The sequence below is a fragment of the Solanum pennellii genome, chromosome 7 (genome assembly GCF_001406875.1).
Source record: "Solanum pennellii chromosome 7, SPENNV200".
NCBI lineage: Eukaryota > Viridiplantae > Streptophyta > Magnoliopsida > Solanales > Solanaceae > Solanum > Solanum pennellii.
Genome location: NC_028643.1, coordinates 1,766,793 through 1,786,714, shown reverse-complemented (window position 1 = coordinate 1,786,714; position 19,922 = coordinate 1,766,793). Strand labels below are relative to the sequence as shown.

At 27.6% G+C, this 19,922-nt stretch overlaps 2 protein-coding genes across 2 annotated transcripts in view; one reads left to right on the top strand and one right to left on the bottom strand.

Moving 5' to 3' along the window:
• The first annotated feature begins 4,981 nt into the window (after positions 1–4,981).
• LOC107024110 (zinc finger protein CONSTANS-LIKE 5) lies at positions 4,982–6,883 on the top strand. Its single transcript, XM_015225008.2, has 2 exons — positions 4,982–5,833; positions 6,277–6,883. Exons 1-2 carry the CDS (start codon positions 5,078–5,080, stop codon positions 6,673–6,675), a joined length of 1,155 nt encoding a protein of 384 aa, XP_015080494.1. The 5' UTR covers positions 4,982–5,077; the 3' UTR covers positions 6,676–6,883.
• Positions 6,884–14,320: 7,437 nt separating this feature from the next.
• LOC107024048 (probable receptor-like serine/threonine-protein kinase At5g57670) overlaps positions 14,321–19,922 on the bottom strand; it is a 17,280-nt gene continuing 11,678 nt past the window's right edge. The window contains exons 5-10 of the mRNA XM_015224927.2: positions 18,687–19,073; positions 17,596–17,850; positions 17,029–17,186; positions 16,073–16,288; positions 14,921–15,070; positions 14,321–14,846 (exon numbers count right to left, since the gene is read on the bottom strand). Coding sequence (XP_015080413.1) covers positions 14,700–14,846; positions 14,921–15,070; positions 16,073–16,288; positions 17,029–17,186; positions 17,596–17,850; positions 18,687–19,073 — 1,313 coding nt within the window. The 3' untranslated portion in view covers positions 14,321–14,699. The remainder of the gene's footprint in view (positions 14,847–14,920; positions 15,071–16,072; positions 16,289–17,028; positions 17,187–17,595; positions 17,851–18,686; positions 19,074–19,922) is intronic.

Genomic DNA, 19,922 nt, shown 5'->3' with positions numbered 1-19,922 from the left:
ATATAATAAAAATCTTTTTTGTCATCAAAGGTTATGGACCATGGATATGGTGGGTGATAATTAAGTATATATATTTTTTAATTTAAGTTATCGAATTTTAATTTTGAAAATTGAATCACTTTTAGGTTAAATATTTGGTGTGATTTTATATTATTTTCATTTCATAATAATTATCGAATATCAGGTGAAAAATAATTTAGCAAAATAAAAAATCACAGATTGCTAAGAAATACCTAATATATAGGGAATGCGTTGTATAAAATGGATCACTAACCAAAATTGGAAATTTAACTAATTTAAATTAGTTACACATTAATTCTCCTTGGTTGCTTTCTTTGGATACTCCAATTTCTTCGGGAGCGACTCAAATATATTAGTGGTCTAAAGCAAAATTAAATGAGGTTTTAGACTTAAATTGGTAATAACTTTTATATAATTGATTTCTTCTAGTTTTCAATTGGTAATATAATCATTTTTATTTTAAATTATTTTTTGTGAGATATAGTACTCCAAATATGTCAAATTCCTTCAAATAATTTCTTCATTTTCATTAAAAAATTTACTTTTTCTACAAATAGTATTCAATATTTGATAAAAAATAATAATATTTAACTTATTATTATTAAAAATAAGGCCTCTAAAATTTAGGAGCCTAAGACACATGTCTTTTTTTTAATATTATAAAGTCACCCCCGAATTTCTTTGGCATATATTGTTCTGCCTTTATGAATTAGCTAATTCAAACTACACAAAAGTCAATACAATTAATACAAAACACAATTTTCATTACAAAATTAAAATTAAATCATAAACTTTATCACCTCAATTTATTACTTAATCATCGTGTAGTATTATGACTTGATGTGAAAATAGAATATAAGCTTTTACTCCCTCCGTTCGGTATTATTTGTTATGATTTCTGTTTTCAGTGTTAAACTATAAAAACTGACTAACATTTTAAGATATATTCTTTCATCACATTAATATGCAAAAAATTGCAATTTATAGTAATTTTCATATAGTTTTAGAATATCTATTTTTTTTAAATATCGAATTAATGTGATCTAATTTAATATTGAAAATTAGTCAAATTGACTTTCGAAAATCGTAATATGTCAAACAATTACGGACAGAAGGAGTACCTGTGCACCCTCTCCTTTCTATTTCTACATATCTACCATCACATGATTGATCAAAAAGACAATAAAAAGATTTAAAAAGGATATGGAATTAGGAGGTTTAATCAGTTACAAATTTTGTTCGATAGAAAATTATATTATTCAATTGCAAATCATTTATATTTTAAATTTTTTAGTAAAAATCTCAATTCTATCACTCGGACCCCAAAAACTCATAAGATGATTCTATAAATATCATCAAATTTTCATTTAATCCTATGTTATGAGGGGACGCTATGCATCGAAATTTAATACGATTAATTATTAAACTTAAAAGAGAGAAGATTTTTTTTTTATATACATATATATATAGGAATTGGTAGGTCATGTGTCAACTTATCTTTACTCATACTTTACAAATATACATGACCTGGCTGCTTCATTAATTTTATGTTGTTTCAACTGTATTTTAAAATAAACTCTGTTATACGTGAATCTTCTGTTAAGTGATACAAATAAATAATAATAAATCAAAAAAAACAATTATGAAAAGAAAAGTGCAATTAAAATTAATGAACAATACGTTTATTCTATTGACATAATTAATGGCAAATGTATAGATACTGTGTTGGAATGAAAAATTAAAATTTCATTAAACAGGTACAATAGCATTTAGGCAAGGATAAAATAATCGTTTAATATTTAAATGCTGGACTCCGATCAGGGGTGGCTCGACAGTATTAATGTGCCGTAGACCTCCAAATTTAAGGGGCCTCATTTTTTATATAATAATAAGTTACAAGTTATTATTTTTTAACAAATATTGAATACTTATTTGCAGAAAAAGTAAACATTTCATGGAAAATGAAGGGATTATTAGAAAATTTTTGACATATTTTGAGTACTATATCTTATGAAAAATAATTTAAAATAAGAATGGTTATATTATGAGGTGAAAACTAGCTAGAAGAAATAAATTATATAAAAGTTATTAACAATTTAAGTTTAAGGCCCCGTTTAATTTTTGCTTTAGAATACTAATACGCTTGAGTCGCTCCTGTGTCCGATTAAATTGAAATTCACTCAAGAAAATTTCACATTAGGGATAAAGAACTTCTTAATAATGGCGGCTTCATACCCAAGGGGGCTCAAACCCGAGACATCTTGATAATTCAACTTTAAAATTTTATGAGCTTTGTGACATAAAATAATCCAATAATTATTCACTATTGACTTGGTACACACTTTAAGAAACGATAAATAAGTAATATGGGTAATATTACTACATTGCAATTTGAATATATTAAATTTAATGTTTTTGTTTTAAGTTAATTACAATATAACTTTTCTTGCCTTTGCCCTAACTTTAAAGAAACTCTTTGAAGTACATATTCTGGAAGTTTCTATTAAAAGTTGGACTAAATAACTATTCATATTACTTTGTGGAATAGTTATTTTATCTTCAAATGCAAGATGTTTGGAAAATACATCTAGTTTTATATAAAAGATAGTAAAAACAATAATTGTATGCTTTTGGTATTGATAGGATTTGATTAATGATGCAAAATCTATGTTAGATACACTTGAATTCATGCTGATTAATTTGATGTGAAGTTTGGAATTTGAATCTTTTTGTAAATATTCTAAGTTTAATTCGCTTTGCTTTTATAAAACTTTAGTATGCGTTTTCTCAAGTATGTCAATTTTACTTAAATGTACGTTGAATTTGAGTCATCTGAATAAAATCATTTAAGAAAGAAAAGTTCACTTCACAAAGTACTAAGATTTATTGAACCAATTTTAGATATTTGGAATGAAACCACCTTTGGAAGGAATTCCTTAAGTGAATTTTTTTAGAGTAATCGAGTTTTATGAGATATATTAAGGAAAAATTAAATGAATTGATACATTTTAATAACTAATTACTAATTTTAGCAATATTTTTTATTTATTACCATTTATATCAATACTATGTTAAATCTGCAATATGTATTAAAAGTGAATCATGTATGCAACATGTATGAATTATAATTGGTTTTTAAAATATATTATGATTATTTGGTAAAAATTTGACGCATTGTATTATAAGTGTATTAAAATATGTGATAAATGAATTATCTATCATTAAAATTTGTATTATATGTGAATAAAAAATTGTTCTTTGTAATATGAATTAAACTTGTATTTTATATATGAATTAAAAGTGATCAAGTGAAACAGAAATATTATTGCTATAAATGATAAATATTTTTTTATTATAGCATATTTATGTAAGTTTCCCTTAGAAAATAAATAAAATATGTTTAGGGAATAAAAATTAATGACCTTAAATTACAAGACTTTCGACTAATCCTCTAAATTGAATTTCAAATTCCTTATTACTATTATTTTTCCAACAAAGTCATCAAAGACTTTGAAATTTATATAACTTTCCATCTCTATCATTTGAAAAGAAATATATGCTATAATTATATACTTTTAGTTTCAAGAAACTTCTTTCTATTTTACGTTAGGAAAGGGAAAGATTTATTAAAAATTTTGGCATCCAAAATTGAAGTAAAGCTTTCATTATTCAATGCTTGATGATGACAAATAACGAAGGACGTGAATTGTAATGAAATAGTTAAAGTATCTCAATTTTTAATATAAAGTCTTGAATTTTCAGTTCATAAAAGTAAAATAATACTATTGATGATCGCCTCATAAAATTCATATTTAAGTAAGTTGCGATACAAATATTAAACATTAAATTCTAGCGAGAAACCTTTTAAAAAAAAAGACAAATTGAAATTAAATGCTGGGTTCATGCAATTCCTTTGCCCTCATGGAACAACTTATATGAAAATAAAGTTGATCCAAGAAGTCTATTCAAATGTTGAGTGTCAACTAATCTTTTAAATGTAATTTGTAATCTTATTTAGGCAATAAATGTTAGATATTGAGCATGGGTTGTGGATCGTTTTATATAAGTTAATTTGATATTATTATGACATAGTGCGTTTTTTCTTTAAATCTGTGTTACGCTATGTAAATTCAAATTATAAAGGAATAATGCAATGCAGAAGTATCCCATCAATCTATGCCCGAAATTTCAAAGACACACTTATACTATTCTAAGGTCCTATTTCCCCCCTGAACTTATTTTATTAATAATTTTCTACCCTTTTTCGACCTACGTGATACTATCTTGTGGATCCAACGCTGGTTGACTATTTTTTTAAGCTAGTATCACGTAGGCCTAAAAGGAATAGAAAATTACTTATAAAATAAGTTCAGGAGGTAATAGAACATTAATATAGTACAAGTGTATCTCTGAGATTTCGAGCATAGATTGAAGTGATACTTATATATTTTTTTAATTATAAATTAACACTTTAATATAAATATCAAATAACGAATCTAAAAAAAAATAAAATCATAATATTATGATATCATTTTACTATCTACAAAATAACTAACTTTACTAGAAAAGCTATAGAACTTTACTCACATTTGATCTTTGTGATAAAGTAAATTAGACAAACTTTTCACTTCTCTTTCTTGTGATCTAACAGTAGATATTTTTTTTTTCTTCTTTTTAACAAAAACTAATAAATTTCTTCACATCACAATCAACTTCCACCCAAATTTCATCTTTATAATTTTTTTAAAAAAATAACACCCCCCACCCCCCAAAATAATAAAAATAATAATAAAAAAAATCCACTATCCTCAATGTAGGCCCCACGTCGGCACAGACATATGACAATTAATACAAAATAATATCATGCTTTGTCATAAAATCTTTTTTGTGGCCAAAATTTATTACACGTGTCACACCTATACTAGTCAGCATCAAGATTTCCCTTAAGAATAAGAAGCAATAGTTGTTCATTTTGCTAGAAGAAAAAAAACTACATTAACAAAGCTTAGCCATCAACATTAGGGTAGAGAAAAAGAAGAAGAAGAAGAAGAAGAATATGGGCATATTTAGAGAAGCCCCCAATTGTTTTCCCGGAGGATGGAACACCGGCGCGGCGGCACGGATGGCAAAGTCGTGCGAGTATTGCCACCTGGCCGCCGCGCTGGTGTTCTGTCGCACGGACAACACGTTCGTGTGCCTGTCGTGCGACACTCGCTTGCACGCCCGCCACGAGCGTGTGTGGGTGTGCGAGGTCTGCGAGCATGCGGCGGCTAGCGTCACGTGCAGGGCTGACGCGGCCGCGCTGTGCCTCGCGTGCGACCGCGACATCCACTCCGCGAACCCGCTCGCCCGGCGCCACGAGCGGGTTCCCGTGGTCCCGTTTTACGACCCGGTGGAGTCGGTCGTTAAGTCCACCGCCGCCACACTCCTCGTATCAATCAACGGTACCACAACCACAACCACGACCACAATCGCCCCAGAGTTGAGTAAAGTAGATACTTGTATTGGACACCATGAAAACAACAATGATCCATGGATTCCACCAAACACAATCACATCAAAACTTCCATTAAACACAGAAATGAAAGGAATGGATTTCATATTTACAGATTCAGAAAACTTTCTTGATTTTGATTATCCTGCTTGTGTAGACACACAATCTCAACCTCATTACAATTCATCAAATGATAGTGTTGTACCAGTACAAACTAATACTCCAATTAAATCATTGCCATTTCATCATCAAGAAAAACATTTTGAGATTGATTTCACTCAATCACACATCAAATCTTACAACACCCCATCACTCAGTGTAAGTACCCCCAAAACAACAAATCCTGAAAATTTCATCTTCTTCAAACTTTGAGCTATTTTCTTGAAAATCCCATCATTTCTAATTTCAATAAAGTTGGCTTTTTTTCTTGTTTTTTTAACTAAAACTCACCCAAAATTGCATTTTCATGAAATTAAGCTAATTTAACTTTATTTTTATGAAAAACCCATCATTTTTGGCAGCACCCAAAATTGCATTTTTCATGATTTTTATGAAAACCCCATCATTTTACCAGCACCCAATTCTGCATTTTCTTCAAATTTAAGCTCTGTTTCTTGTTTTTTTTGTTGAAATCCCATCATTTTATGAAAACCTAGATTAGCATTTTCTTGATATTTGAGCTAACTTTCTTGATTTTTTTTTTTGGAGAAACCCATCATTTTGAGCTAAAATTTCTTCATTTTTTGTGGGATTTTTCTCAGGTGTCTTCGTCTTCATTAGATGTTGGAATTGTACCAGATGGAAGTTCAATTTCAGAAATATCATACCCATATATAAGAACTATGAATAACAGCAACATCAGTATTGATTTATCGAATTCTGCAAATCATCAAGGTGAAAAATTACTGGGTTTAGATAGAGAAGCAAGAGTTTTGCGATACAGAGAGAAGAAAAAAAACAGAAAATTTGAGAAAACTATTCGTTATGCTTCAAGAAAAGCTTATGCTGAAACGAGGCCAAGAATTAAAGGTCGATTTGCTAAAAGAACAGACGGAAGCGCCGGCGCCGGCGAGTTTGATGACGTTGACGGGATTTTCTCCGGCGCCGATTTCATTGCGGCTGAGTCGCGATACGGGGTCGTTCCTTCGTTTTTAACTTAATTTAATTATTATATTAAAAAAAAAGAAAAATAGTTTTATTTTCTATTTTTAGTTTATAAGTTGTACTAGTATTTCCAAATTCCAATTACCCGAAAATATCCATATGTGTAGTGGGTTTTTTATGTGCTAATGGAAGGGTATTTTGGTAACTAAAATAATAGTCAAACTTTTTTTTTGGTTATATTTTTTTAATAACTTGTTTGTTGAGAATCTATTATTAAATTTTAATTGGTTGTTGACTCAAAATGGACACGTAGTAGATTTCAATAATAAATATTAATAAAATGATTTCATATCATTTTTTTTCCTTAAATTTCTTATTGGGAAATGAAATGATATGAAAATATTAATATTTTATTTTGATTGAAACCGCAAGTTTAGCCACCTAGCCATATTGATACCGTAGAAGTTACTGTTATTGTCGTGTGATCAGAATATCATCGATCCAGTTAAGTTATTGTCATGTGATTAGAATATCATCGATTCAATTAAGTTATTGAAGTAAGAACACACCAATTATTTTACTTATCCATTTTGTATAACAAAGTAATATTGATTAATATTTTATATTTATGTTATGAAGTTCATTTGACAAGTATAAATTGTTCATTTAGAATCACGTACGTTATTTTTTTAAAATAATCAATATTTATAAATTTAAAATTCTAACTTAACATCAGTCATTTGTAAAAACATAGATAAGAGTGTGCTATGTATATATAATAAATCTCACAAGATCTGACCTTTTCGAATTTCGTATAACGAAAGCTTAATTTATCAAGACGATCATATTTTATTACTTCTAGTTGGTTTGTTTGGGATCTGCTTCTGAATTATGATTTGATTATTCAAACCAACTGCACCACCACTAGGAGGGTTTTAATTTTTTAGTATATAAATACGTAGCTACTTTGTATCTGAACATTGAAAGAAGTTTATTATATTTTATTAGTTGTATAAAGCTTATGAAGAAGGAAATGGGAAAAAAGAGACCATGGTGATAAAATCGATAAAATTTTTGATGAGATAGATAATGTCAATTTTTGATAATTTGCTAAATCTCGTTATATAATAATCGTTGTCTGAATCTTAAAATATAATTCTATAAAGAGAAATTTTTTAGGTAGAAAATACTTTTGATTCAGTAAGCGCCTAGATTTGAGTTGATTATATTAGTCAACATACTAATTATATAATAGTTAAAGAAAGGACTAATAAAATGATATGACGTGATAAAGATTTCTTCAGTATTCTTAACAAGACGTATTAAATTCAAATCCCTAAAAGTAAAAATGTCTATATGAGCATGCAAAATCGATATAATTAGGTCAATAAATAAAGAGGAAAAGGAAAGGAGACTATAATAATAGAATTTGACTCATTTGGAAGTTCATTATTAGTCACACATAATTTCTTACATATATAATGGACATTCGGCTATTTTCTTTTCGATCGAGGGATTTTCAGAGATAATCTTCTATTTTCATAAGATAAGAATTTAATTATATGTTATTTTCAATTTTCACTATATAGGTATGTTATTATTAAATTTTGCAGATACCCTCATCATATTTTTGGGACATCAATATCTCTGTCATTCAAAAACTAAAGAATATATACCTTTTATAACGGATATACACGTGTTATAATCTTATCCATCGATCTAATATTTATTAAATATTGAATCGACGGATATGATTGTGTCACGTGTCCTTATTTAGTTTGCCGTTAGAGTGAAGAACATATATGCTCTAATTTTTAAACGACATCCCAAAAATACGATGTAAGATAATTGCATACCACTTACTATAGTTCGTGAATATATTTGGTGTCTTTTCCCTTTATAGAATATATTATTTTCTCTCTTTCAAAGAAGATCTGTTTCTTATATGTTATTGGCTAATATCAATCCATTCTCAACCCTACATTTTTGAGTTGTCAATATCAATATTGGCTGTGGAGATATATCTGTTTCTGAATTTTTATTGGCTTATACTTACTGTATTATGTCCCACATTTTTATAATGTTTAGGGCAATTATATCATAAATATATTATAATATTTTTAAAAATTGCCTTATCCAGCCGACCATTCACCTGTCCTTTTAGCCATAGCCACTTTGATAAAATAAATATTAACTTTTTCCTTCTATATTTTGACTAAAGGATTTAACTCCGATAAATATCTTTTCTTTCTTAATTGAATATTTCGAGTTTGAATTTTTATGATTATAGAGTTATTTTTATCAGAGAGCACTTTACTCTTTAAGGTGAGACTTTCTAGCATGAATTTAAATTTAATTGAACTCCAATATAGGCATCAGATATCAAATTATTTTTTAAAAAAAACTATGCATATTTGTTGCCAAAATGCCACTTCAATCATGGAAATACAAATTGTTTGTTTACACATATTTCAAGTTGTTAAAATACAAAGGGTTTCGAAGAACTATATAATTATTTTTGTGTGATTTATAGGTCAAGAAATTTGATATAATACTATGTATTTAGGATCTATATTACACCTTATTGATAATTATTTACCTCTTTAGAAAATCCTTTTGAAAATTAATTATATTTTAAAGAGAATGAAATTAACATGTAGTTTCTAAACATATATTTAAAAATATTCTTTTAATATACTATCAACGTTAGTCTGCCTAGTGAACACCAGATACTCAGTGGACAAATTGAAAAAACAAAAAACAAGTAAGTATATTATAGAATAACAATTATTAACCCTTGCCTTTAACCCACATGAGTTACAGTAGGATAGGTTTGATCCACGAGCTTCTTTAATTTCAATCAAAAAATTTGATTTCAAGCTTTAAGAAATAATCTTTTTTATTTCAACGTTAGATCATACGATAAACAAATTCAAAATTTGTTAAATTTTAATATAAAAATCAAACACCGAATTGAGAAAAAAATTCATTAATTGCCTTTAGAGTGGGCCATATATCTCTTTCTAAAAGTTGCCCTTTAGAGTATAACATGGTATATCTTCTCATAAATTCTCATTGGCACAATCCATAATAGACTTTGTTTATTTTCTACGCCAACCTTTATTAGACTAATATAAATAATAACAACTAAGCTAAGAGAAAAAGTTTAGGTTAAAATTTTATAATTTTTTTTCTAATGAAAGTTGGGCTGGATTGAGACCCTAGAGATGTTGTCAATTTACTAAATATTAGTTAAGAATGTTCTCAAAGTTTCCATAGAGGTGATGAGGTGTCCAAATTCTATAAGTCAGGATTAATTTTTAGTTAATAGTTATAGTCACTATTATTATTATAAAAATATGATACACGCTATTGTCAATTAACTAATTAACTAACGATTCGCTAATTTGAGATATGATTTGAAATTAAAATGTGTTTAATATTATGTAAAACAAGTCTACTAAAAATATTGCGAACTTTTATATATACTATAAATAAACTCACCTAAGTAGCTATAACAATTCGTATTTTTATGGAGTTTCATCGATTTTTTATTTTAATTGACAAATTAAAGATAGTAATAATCCCATCACACTAAAATCTTGATCCCCTTGTGGATTTTTATACCTAGGGGCAAAGCTATAGGTGAAAGGGAACTATTCAAATTCTACTCGTTAAAAAAATTATACTATATATGTAATATTAATATATATACATATAAAAATATATATATAAACAAAATACACATGAAAAATGTAATAATATATTTTATATTTATCTTTTGAATGATTTGATAACGTATATATACCAAACAAATAAATGATTAGGCCAATCTAATATTTTTGTAAGATTCCTAACCACATACTAAGGGATCCAGTTTCTAAGGAATATATAGTACGAATATAGAAGAAAAAATTTAATGTTGTGACATTTCATAAACACCTTTATCTCATAATTTGTCCATAACTAATTTGTGTATGATATATAAGTGCAATAAATACTAACAATTTTTTTAGGAAAAATGACAGATAAAATTATATTGCCACGAGATCGATTTATTTGGTTTCACAAAGTTGCGTGGATCCACGATAGGATAAAAAGCTACCTAATAAAATATTTTTCGATTTTAAAATTTAAATTATTTAATTAAGTCCGAAGGAATTTTACTTTTAATCTTATCATATTCTTTAGTGGTGCGTCTTCAATATCGTGATATAATTCATCTATTAAAAAAGAGTAGTACACACATAATTTTTATTAAGTAAAAGACCTTTTAATTAATTAAGCAAATACTTAGAGAGATTAAATATTGTTGTCACATTTGTTCCCTTTTCGAGGGTATGTATTCACTTATTCTTTTATTTGATTCTAATGTTCTAATCTATCAATTAAAGCAGAGCGTGTATTTTAAATTTGTTGATTTATGTTGATATTCTTTTTTCAGACTAACAAAACTCGTTGATTTATGTTAATATTCTTTTTTCAGACTAACAAGCAGAGCGTGTATTCTAAACTCGTTGATTTATGTTGATATTCTTTTTTCAGACTAACGTCTAAATTTTATTTCTATTTTAAAAAATCGTGCAAATATAATTCTGAGAAGTTATCCTTTCAGACAATAGAAGACTCGAATATAATGTTTTCTCATGTACTATTCAAACCTACAAGTAAAATATTAGACCATCAAATTCTAGCTTTTGCGGTAGCTTACAAAATTTGTGATCGTTATAGGACATTTTATTTTAAGATTTTCAGTTTACTCAAGATAAATCTTGATAATACAGTCTAAAAGATCTATGAATTACAAAAAATTCATTTATTGAACAACTGAAATAATTTTTAGACCATGGTTCAAAAAAAGTTCGTAATCTAATTTAATGGTCTAAAAAAATAGTCATATACAAAACATTTAAATTTTTATCTGTATTTTAAAAGCTGTACAAATAAAGTTATTGAGAAACTACCCATAGTAACAATGGTACTATGGTAGGCTCAAATTTAATATTTTTTCATATTATTTGATCTAGCAAAAAAATTATTAAACTGTCTGTAGATAATAAAATTCGCGTCGAGAAAACAATAATCAGGTTTAGAAAATTATAGAAACAATTGATTTATTATTTCAAATGAGAGTGTTACAATCTCTATGATTCTTCTGAATTCGCCTTTTCAAATCTAAATTTAAGGGCTTTAAAACTTGATCTTGAACTTGAGATTTATCTTGATCTTAATCTCTATCTTGATCTTGATCTTGGACTTTATGTTGAACTTTATCTTGATCTTGAACTTGAACTTTATCTTGACTTCTAGTTGAATCCAAGGGCTTCGAGCTTGATCGTGAATCCGGCGGTCTTGATCTTGATCGTTCTTGAAACTTGAATGCTTGAATTCTTGAACTTGTAGAGAAATCTGCAGCTTTTGATCCACGAGCTTTCTCTAGCTTCTTGTTAAAATTCTTAGTCGTCTTTTCTGAATTATGAGACCCCTATTTATAGTTTTAGAATAGATGAGTTGCGATTGGAGCGAACTTTAATTAAATTTATATTTATCTGAATTTAATAATTAAATCAATTATATAAATCTATAACATTTATTTGAACTAATATATTTATTAATTTAATATAATTTAAACCATTTAATAAATTTATATTTAAATAAATTTTAAATGATTACACTATTCTTTTACATTTGCAGCGACTTATAATATTTAAGATCATTATATAACATTTTCTCATGAAATTTTCGATTTACATAAAAAGTCTTTACATCATAATTTTAAAGGTTCATCAATTAGGAATAAATAAATAAATAATCATTTACCAAACAACTGAAATTCTCTATGGTCTAAAAAGTCCATTGTCTAATCTAATGATCTAAAGAAATAGTCATTTACTAAATATCTATATTTTATCCCTATTATTAAAGTCGTACAAATATAGTCCTTCATAGATATGCTCAAATCTAATATTTTGTCATATATTATTCAATCTTACAAACAAAATATCATACCTTCTTTTAACATTTATACCTCATTTCACCTACATATCTTTCAATTTTGACTATGTACAAAGTAAATATATAAATTTATATGAAATTAAAAACATAGTTATATTTACCCTACATGAAAAATTATGTCTTACACAATATCACACGTGTACTATATCATGTAAAACTTATATATTTACTTATTTAACTTTATACTTGTTTAAATATCTACTTATGCACATATAAAATTGAAGAACGAAAGTATGAAATGATATCAAGTTGAAGGATACATTTATGTACTATGTCATTATAAAAATAAAGAAATAAAAAGAGAGTGTTAAAAATGACAAAAAGCCCCACGTTGGTGGTTAATGAGATGGTTGGACTCCTTATAAGGTTTGGGTACTCCTCCTCCCTTTGAGCTAGCTTTTAAGGTATGAGTTAGGCCTAAGACCTAATTTCACATGGTATTAGAGCAGGGCCTGTCTCACCCGATGTTGAGGGCCCCAAACTCAACATTATCCACGCACCAAATGCTGAGCACTGGGCACGAGGTGGGTTGTTAAAAATGACAAAAAATCTCAAATCGGTGATTAATGAGGTGGATGGACTCCTTATAAGATTTGGACAATCCTCATTCCTTTGAGCTAACTTTTAATGCGTGAGTTATGCCTAAGACCTAATTTTACGGTCATTTACTAAACAAATATTCCGAAAAAGGATAATTGGCAAAAATAATAGCCACCCTCTTGTTCTTATTACTTTTGTTGACATTATATAGAATTGACAAGAGAAAGACAAAAGTGGGCCCAATTACACGAGGTTAGCACGTGAAATTCACGTGTTATGTAGGCCCATAATGGCCCATTTTAGAACAAGAAGTTGATCTCCCACCTCTTTCACTATCTCAATTGCCATCTTACCAACAAGACATTTTGGCCCATTTTACTCTCTTGTCTCGAATCCATCCAAGCACTTCACTTTTCATTTTTTATTATTATCGTAGTGTATCGAAAATAACTATTCTATCTTTGACGTGGAGATTCAGTTATGTATATTCTATCCTCTTCAGATTTCATTTGATGAGACTATGTTGAGTATATTGTTATCGCCGTTGCTGTAATCACAGTACTGATTAATTTACGTGCATCTTGACTATTTTTTGGGGTGTCTACTATCTCTTACTAGTACATGTACCAAGTAACTTTGTTCACCTAGTTTTGAATAAAGGAGAAGAAATTATTCATAGTATATACCTAATGTACTTTTTTTTTCTATATGAGATTTGTGTATTTTTCTGAGGCGGGTAGGGGCGAAGCGGGATACAGTTAGCTTGGCTATTGATGAAAATTTTTAAAAGGTGTTTGTCGAAATTTATAAGTTAGTAGAATTAACTTCTAAGTACATATTTTTTTAGCTTATTTGCTTAAACATTTTTTAAGGGCATGTTAGTATTTTAGCAGTAAATTGGTTATCAAACACATCAAATGTCTTTTATCAATTTAAGCACATCAACACAAATATTTAACTTCTTATGCATAAATCAGTTTTAACACCAAAAAGAAATTTATTATCAGCATTTAATGCTTAGTATTTTTAATGTCAATACTTTGCGTACATAAATTTTCTGTAAGATAAAAAAAAAATTGAGAAATCAAAGAAAATGACACAATCATAACAAAAAGGATGTATAATTGACAAATTAAAGAATAAAAATGTTTTTAAAAAGTACCTTATGAGAGTACTTTGATTACAAATATTCTCTTCTCTTATTTTTTGATCTTTTACACATGGCAATTTGCAATTGGGTCATAATACACTACCACCAACTGATACAGTACAGTGAATGAGACTGATCCTCTCAGGATCAAAGGGTGTCGAGTTTGAATCTTGAACATAAAAAAATCCTTGATAGGGAGTACTTCCTCTCCAAATGAGGTTATGACGTGAAGTCAGAATACTCAAGCTCTAATATACTAACAGATCCTGAGTGAAAAATAATAAAAAAGGGCATAATACGCTAAACATTAATTAAGTGGAAAATCTATGGAAAAAATGAGGGAAATTAATTCAACATTATGATGAAAACTAAAGATTAGAAAAGGTCTTCTAAAATTAAATCAGAAGGAAGATCATATCCAAAAACCATTGAGTAATCATTAACTTCATCACTTGTAAATTTTGGTATTCTCCAACTTTTTGCTGCCTCAGAATCATCCCCATATCTCAACAATTCTAACACCTAAAAAAAAAGATAATCGATCATAATTTATTTAAGACTGAGACATTATACAATATAACTAATCACTATTTTACCTCGGTCGTTGACGGACGCCATACGGAAGATTGTCTTACACAATATGAAGCTGTAAGGACCATTTTATGTAATTCATCCATATTAAATTCACCCTCCAACTTTGGATCTGCTAGTTCGATTAATTTTCCACCTTCCATCAAGGGTGTCGCCTTAAAAAAAAAAAGAGAGTAAAATTTTAGCAATTAAATCAAATAACTTACTATATAGATAAAATACAAGTCTATAAATATCTTATCATCCTTCATATTGATTTTCTTTTGAAAAATATCATAAAATATTTGTTGAAAAATTATAATTTTTAGATTTTTTTGCCTCCATTATATTACACGTCATTTTCATATCCAACTTACACACTTATTTACAAAAAAAAGTTAAAAAGACAAGCCAATGGGATATTTTTTAGAGAAATTATTATTGTTAATTAAATGTATGGACCAATGTCCAAAATGTATTTGTTTGTTTCATTAGATTTTTTTTTCCAAAAAGTCCAAATAAAGTAAAAATCAACAACAAACTGTTTTTTCTGTTTTAATTTAGAAAACACATTTGACTAAGCACATAGTATATATAATTGTTTAATAAAGAAAGTAATTTCCCGTTTTCATTTATATGACATTTTTTTTGGTTAAAAATAGTGAAAGTAACACATACTTCCTTTTCTAGAAATGATTTTGTTTTACACTTCTCATATTATCCTTAATAATATGATTGATTTATAGCCATATAAATGTATATTAATAGTTTTAAACTATAAGTTTCAGAAGTCATGTTTCTTTCTTTCTTAAGCTTCTACTACAAAAAAGAAGTTACAATTATCTACAAACTTCGTTGCTTAGTCGACATTAATTTGCTCATAGCTAACCAAATTTTGTATCAATCTATCACTCAATGTAAAAAACGTTGTACATGTCCCTAAAACTTCTTTACATAAATTGTAACAGAAGAAGTAGTATCTTGAAACTCGTGGACATAAACATATCATAACTTCGTTGTAAATGTAATTTTTTTTTTTAAACTTATCTTACGTGTACCATAATATCTATGTGACTATAGAAGCTTCTCACTAACAATAAAGATAAAACTTAAATTAATTTTTTTTTGAAAAAGAATAAACTAAAAAAATAGAGGTAAAAGGAATAAATAAAACTTACCCATAAAAGTAGATTTTGTCTTGATGAATCCACAGGCCTTCTACCAGTAATAATTTCAAGAAGAAGAATTCCAAATGCAAAAACATCTGTTTTTTCATCCACAATTCCATGCATGAAATATTCTGGTGCTAAATATCCAAATGTGCCTTCAATTGGAATTACAGCATGGTGTGTCCATTTATTTGGTAGCCATTTTGCTAGCCCAAAATCTGATATCTTCTCAAAAAAAAAAAATGATGAAAAATGAGAGATTAAAAAAAAATATATATTTCAATTTCATCTTTAAATCTTCCATATTGGAAGAAAAGTAGATATTATGTAGACATTGAAAAAATAATAATCAGTATTTGAAAATTCGTTAAGTAATAATAGATTTTGATATAATAATAAATATCACGATACTATCGTGTATTTTAAAATCTATGACATGACCATAGATTTTGAACTTGAAAAAAATGTGAAACTCTATGATATTCTTATTTAAGAATATAAGAGAAAAAAAATTAGAAGGGTAATGATTGCAAGACTATTAATTTTTAAAAAATAGCCAAAGTATGTAAATTTGTAGAAAAATAATCATTTTTGATATAGAAACACCATAAAAATTATTATAGAATTCGAACTTAAACAAGTGAAATATTCATGACATTTTTTAACCATTGACACTTGCATTAATTTCATTACGAAAAATGAAACTTCATGACAATGTGTTGTATATTTTATCTAAGATAATGTAATAGAATTTCGCCTTTTAAAATTTGAAATTTATGAGACTAGGACAGTGTTATAGTCTCATGAATTCCAAACATATCTATTTCTCAATGACTTTTGAATATTTGGTTATTTTTCAAAATTAAATTCGAAAAATGGCTATTTTTTTTAATTTTACTCGATACGTAAATATACTGAATATTCGATAAAAATTGCGAATAAAAAACGTGCTTTATGAGTTGTACCTGAGGCTCATAGTCTGGTCCTAGTAGAACATTTGATGCTTTGATATCACGATGTATTATACGATGTTTACAACATTTGTGAAGATAATGTAAACCTCTAGCAATTCCAAGGGCAATTTTATATCTCATTGGCCATTCAAGTGATTTATTTGATTTTCCTGCAAAAAAGCATTAAAAAGCCAAAAAAAATTGATCATCGGTTCAACGTAAAATATTTCAAATCCATTATATAATATATGTAAAAAATTATCTAATGTTGTCAATATTTACCTCGCAGAGGTGAAATAACAATCTATTAAACGTTAAAGGTATTATAAATTTTAAAAGTTGAAAACTTGAATCCTTCTGATTAAAATTACTAATTTACCCCTAACAAGATCATGCTGTGTGTACAAAAGACCATTTAGATATATATATTTGTAAAAATTGCTCCGCAGCTAGCTAACAAATCGTTCATATCGTTAATATAATAGAACATGGATTGTTCAACTTGATTAACGATGAATTAATTTTATTGTTTAACTACAGAATCTATCGATCGAGATAAATTAGGTTAAAAAGACATACCATGTAATGCTGAAGAGAGAGTGCCATTTGGATAGAATTTGAAGATGAGATAGAATCCATTTTCAATGCAATAACCAACTAAACTTGCTGTATTTGGATGATTAACATGGCTAATTACACCTAATTCCATTAAAAATTCTTTTTCTTTGTTCATATTATTGCTATCTTTTGCTAATCTTTTTACTGCAATTCTTCTTCCATCTTCAAGATCTCCTCTATATACATCTGAGTATCCTCCTTGTCCAACTAAATTCTCTACAAAAAGAAAGAAATAAATTAATGATAGTTCACAAAAATGAAATTTTATATTCATGATTTAATAATTACGTTTAGTCCCAAATAATATATATATCCTTACTATTTTATTTAGTAAGATCTTTTGAAATGACTTTTATTTCCCATAAGATATAAGTTATGACTATAAATTAAATTTGTTATCCGGGGTCAAAAGTTCAAGACCAAATACCCTTTTAAAGGAGATTTTCCTTTCATATTTTAGGAAAAATTACTGAAATACACGTGTATATTTTTTTCTTATTTTCAATATCTTCTTCTATTTCGAAAACCCTCTAAAATCTCTCATTTCTCTCCTAATGTACTTAATGTATCTGAGCTACATATTAATGTATTCGAGCCACTACTTAATGTATCTAAGCTACATATTATGTATCCGATTTATTTTATAATGTATCAGAGCTACATATTATGTATCCAATTTATGTTATGATGTATCCGAGATACTCTTTAACGTATTACAAATTTTATGTGATTATTATAATTTTAAAAACAAAAATAAAATATAATTTACTTTTTACACTATGTGATTTATATAAATTATACTTAATTTTAAAAGCCACACTTAGCCCATTGGACTAAGTGGGACATAATTCAAGGAGTAGCCTATAAAAGGCCATTTGGTCAAATATATGTGTACTTCATGTATAACATATGTATCATTATGCATAATTAATATATAATCTATGTATATCGATTAGAAATATTTATTAAACCTGTCTAGCTATTTATGTGAAGGTCCGTTTCGAAAGAGGTAAAAGACATACTTATATATATAACACATGAAGAACACAAACCTTGATGAAAATAATTTGTAGAACTTGCAATCTCCTCATAGCTAAAACACTTCAATGGAGACATTTGTTTAGTTTCCTCATTTTGAAATCTTGAACTCTTCTTTCTTGAGCTCAAATCAAAAGGTGAACGTAAAAAAGACGAAATTCGCCTTAACGGAGACATTGGTTTCTTGAATTGATCTTGTTGATATTTGAATTCCTTAGTCACTAATGATGATGATGATAATATTGAAGATTTAGTGATGGAATTTTCACCAAAACTTGAACTATTTTCTTCTCCTTCACATCCATTTAGTACAGTTGTTGGTGAATTCCTTGTAATAATTTGTTTTTCTGAAGAAGGGGAATTGTTTTCTTTAAGCCATCTTGAACTAGGTTGATGATTTTCTGCATACAATTTGTGTATCTAACATTAATTTCACGTATGATTATTGAAATTTATTCAATATAAATAACAAGTAAAATTACGAGTTGTTTATAATCACGTTAAAATAAGGCAAGTATATTCACTATATAGAGGTAAAGTCATGGCACAAGTTGTAATGACCCGGAAGGTTATTTTTGGAAATTTTGAATATTTGCTTAACTTGAGTTAATTAATCGATAGTTTATGGGCTAAAGTGATAATTTATTTAAGACCCTATACTATTTAGCCTTTATTTAATTAAATATGTGGGTAAAACCTAACACTTTTAGTACTTAAATAATTCAAAAAAAAAAATAAATAAGGAAAAGAAAAAAACAAAAGGGCGAAGGGTTTCTGTGCGGCTTACGAACTGCTAGGTAAGTTTTCTCCTTTAATCTTCTTGATTCTGCACATAGATGTGTGCATATAACAATATTATATAATAAAGTATATATATGTGTGCATAATTTATTTAATGATGAGCATATGAAAAAAAAAATGCAGAAGAGGTAAATCACGTGAATTGTTGGAAATTGTGATAATATTGAAATCAATTTGTTAGTTGTTATCTAGTGATTTAATTGTAATTAGGTGATTGGTTTTATAATAGACAATTAGTATGTATTGCTAAACAAAGAAAAACAAAAGAAGGAAAAGACAAAACAATTGTCATAAATATTATAACATGAATGGAAAATTAATGGTTTGTTTAGTGTGGTTCCTGGAAGAAAATAAAATAAATTGAATTGGAATGGGAATACAGAAGAAGGGGAAATTGGTTTATTTGCATAAAATATATTATAAAGTGGTAGTTAATCATTTTTTTTTTA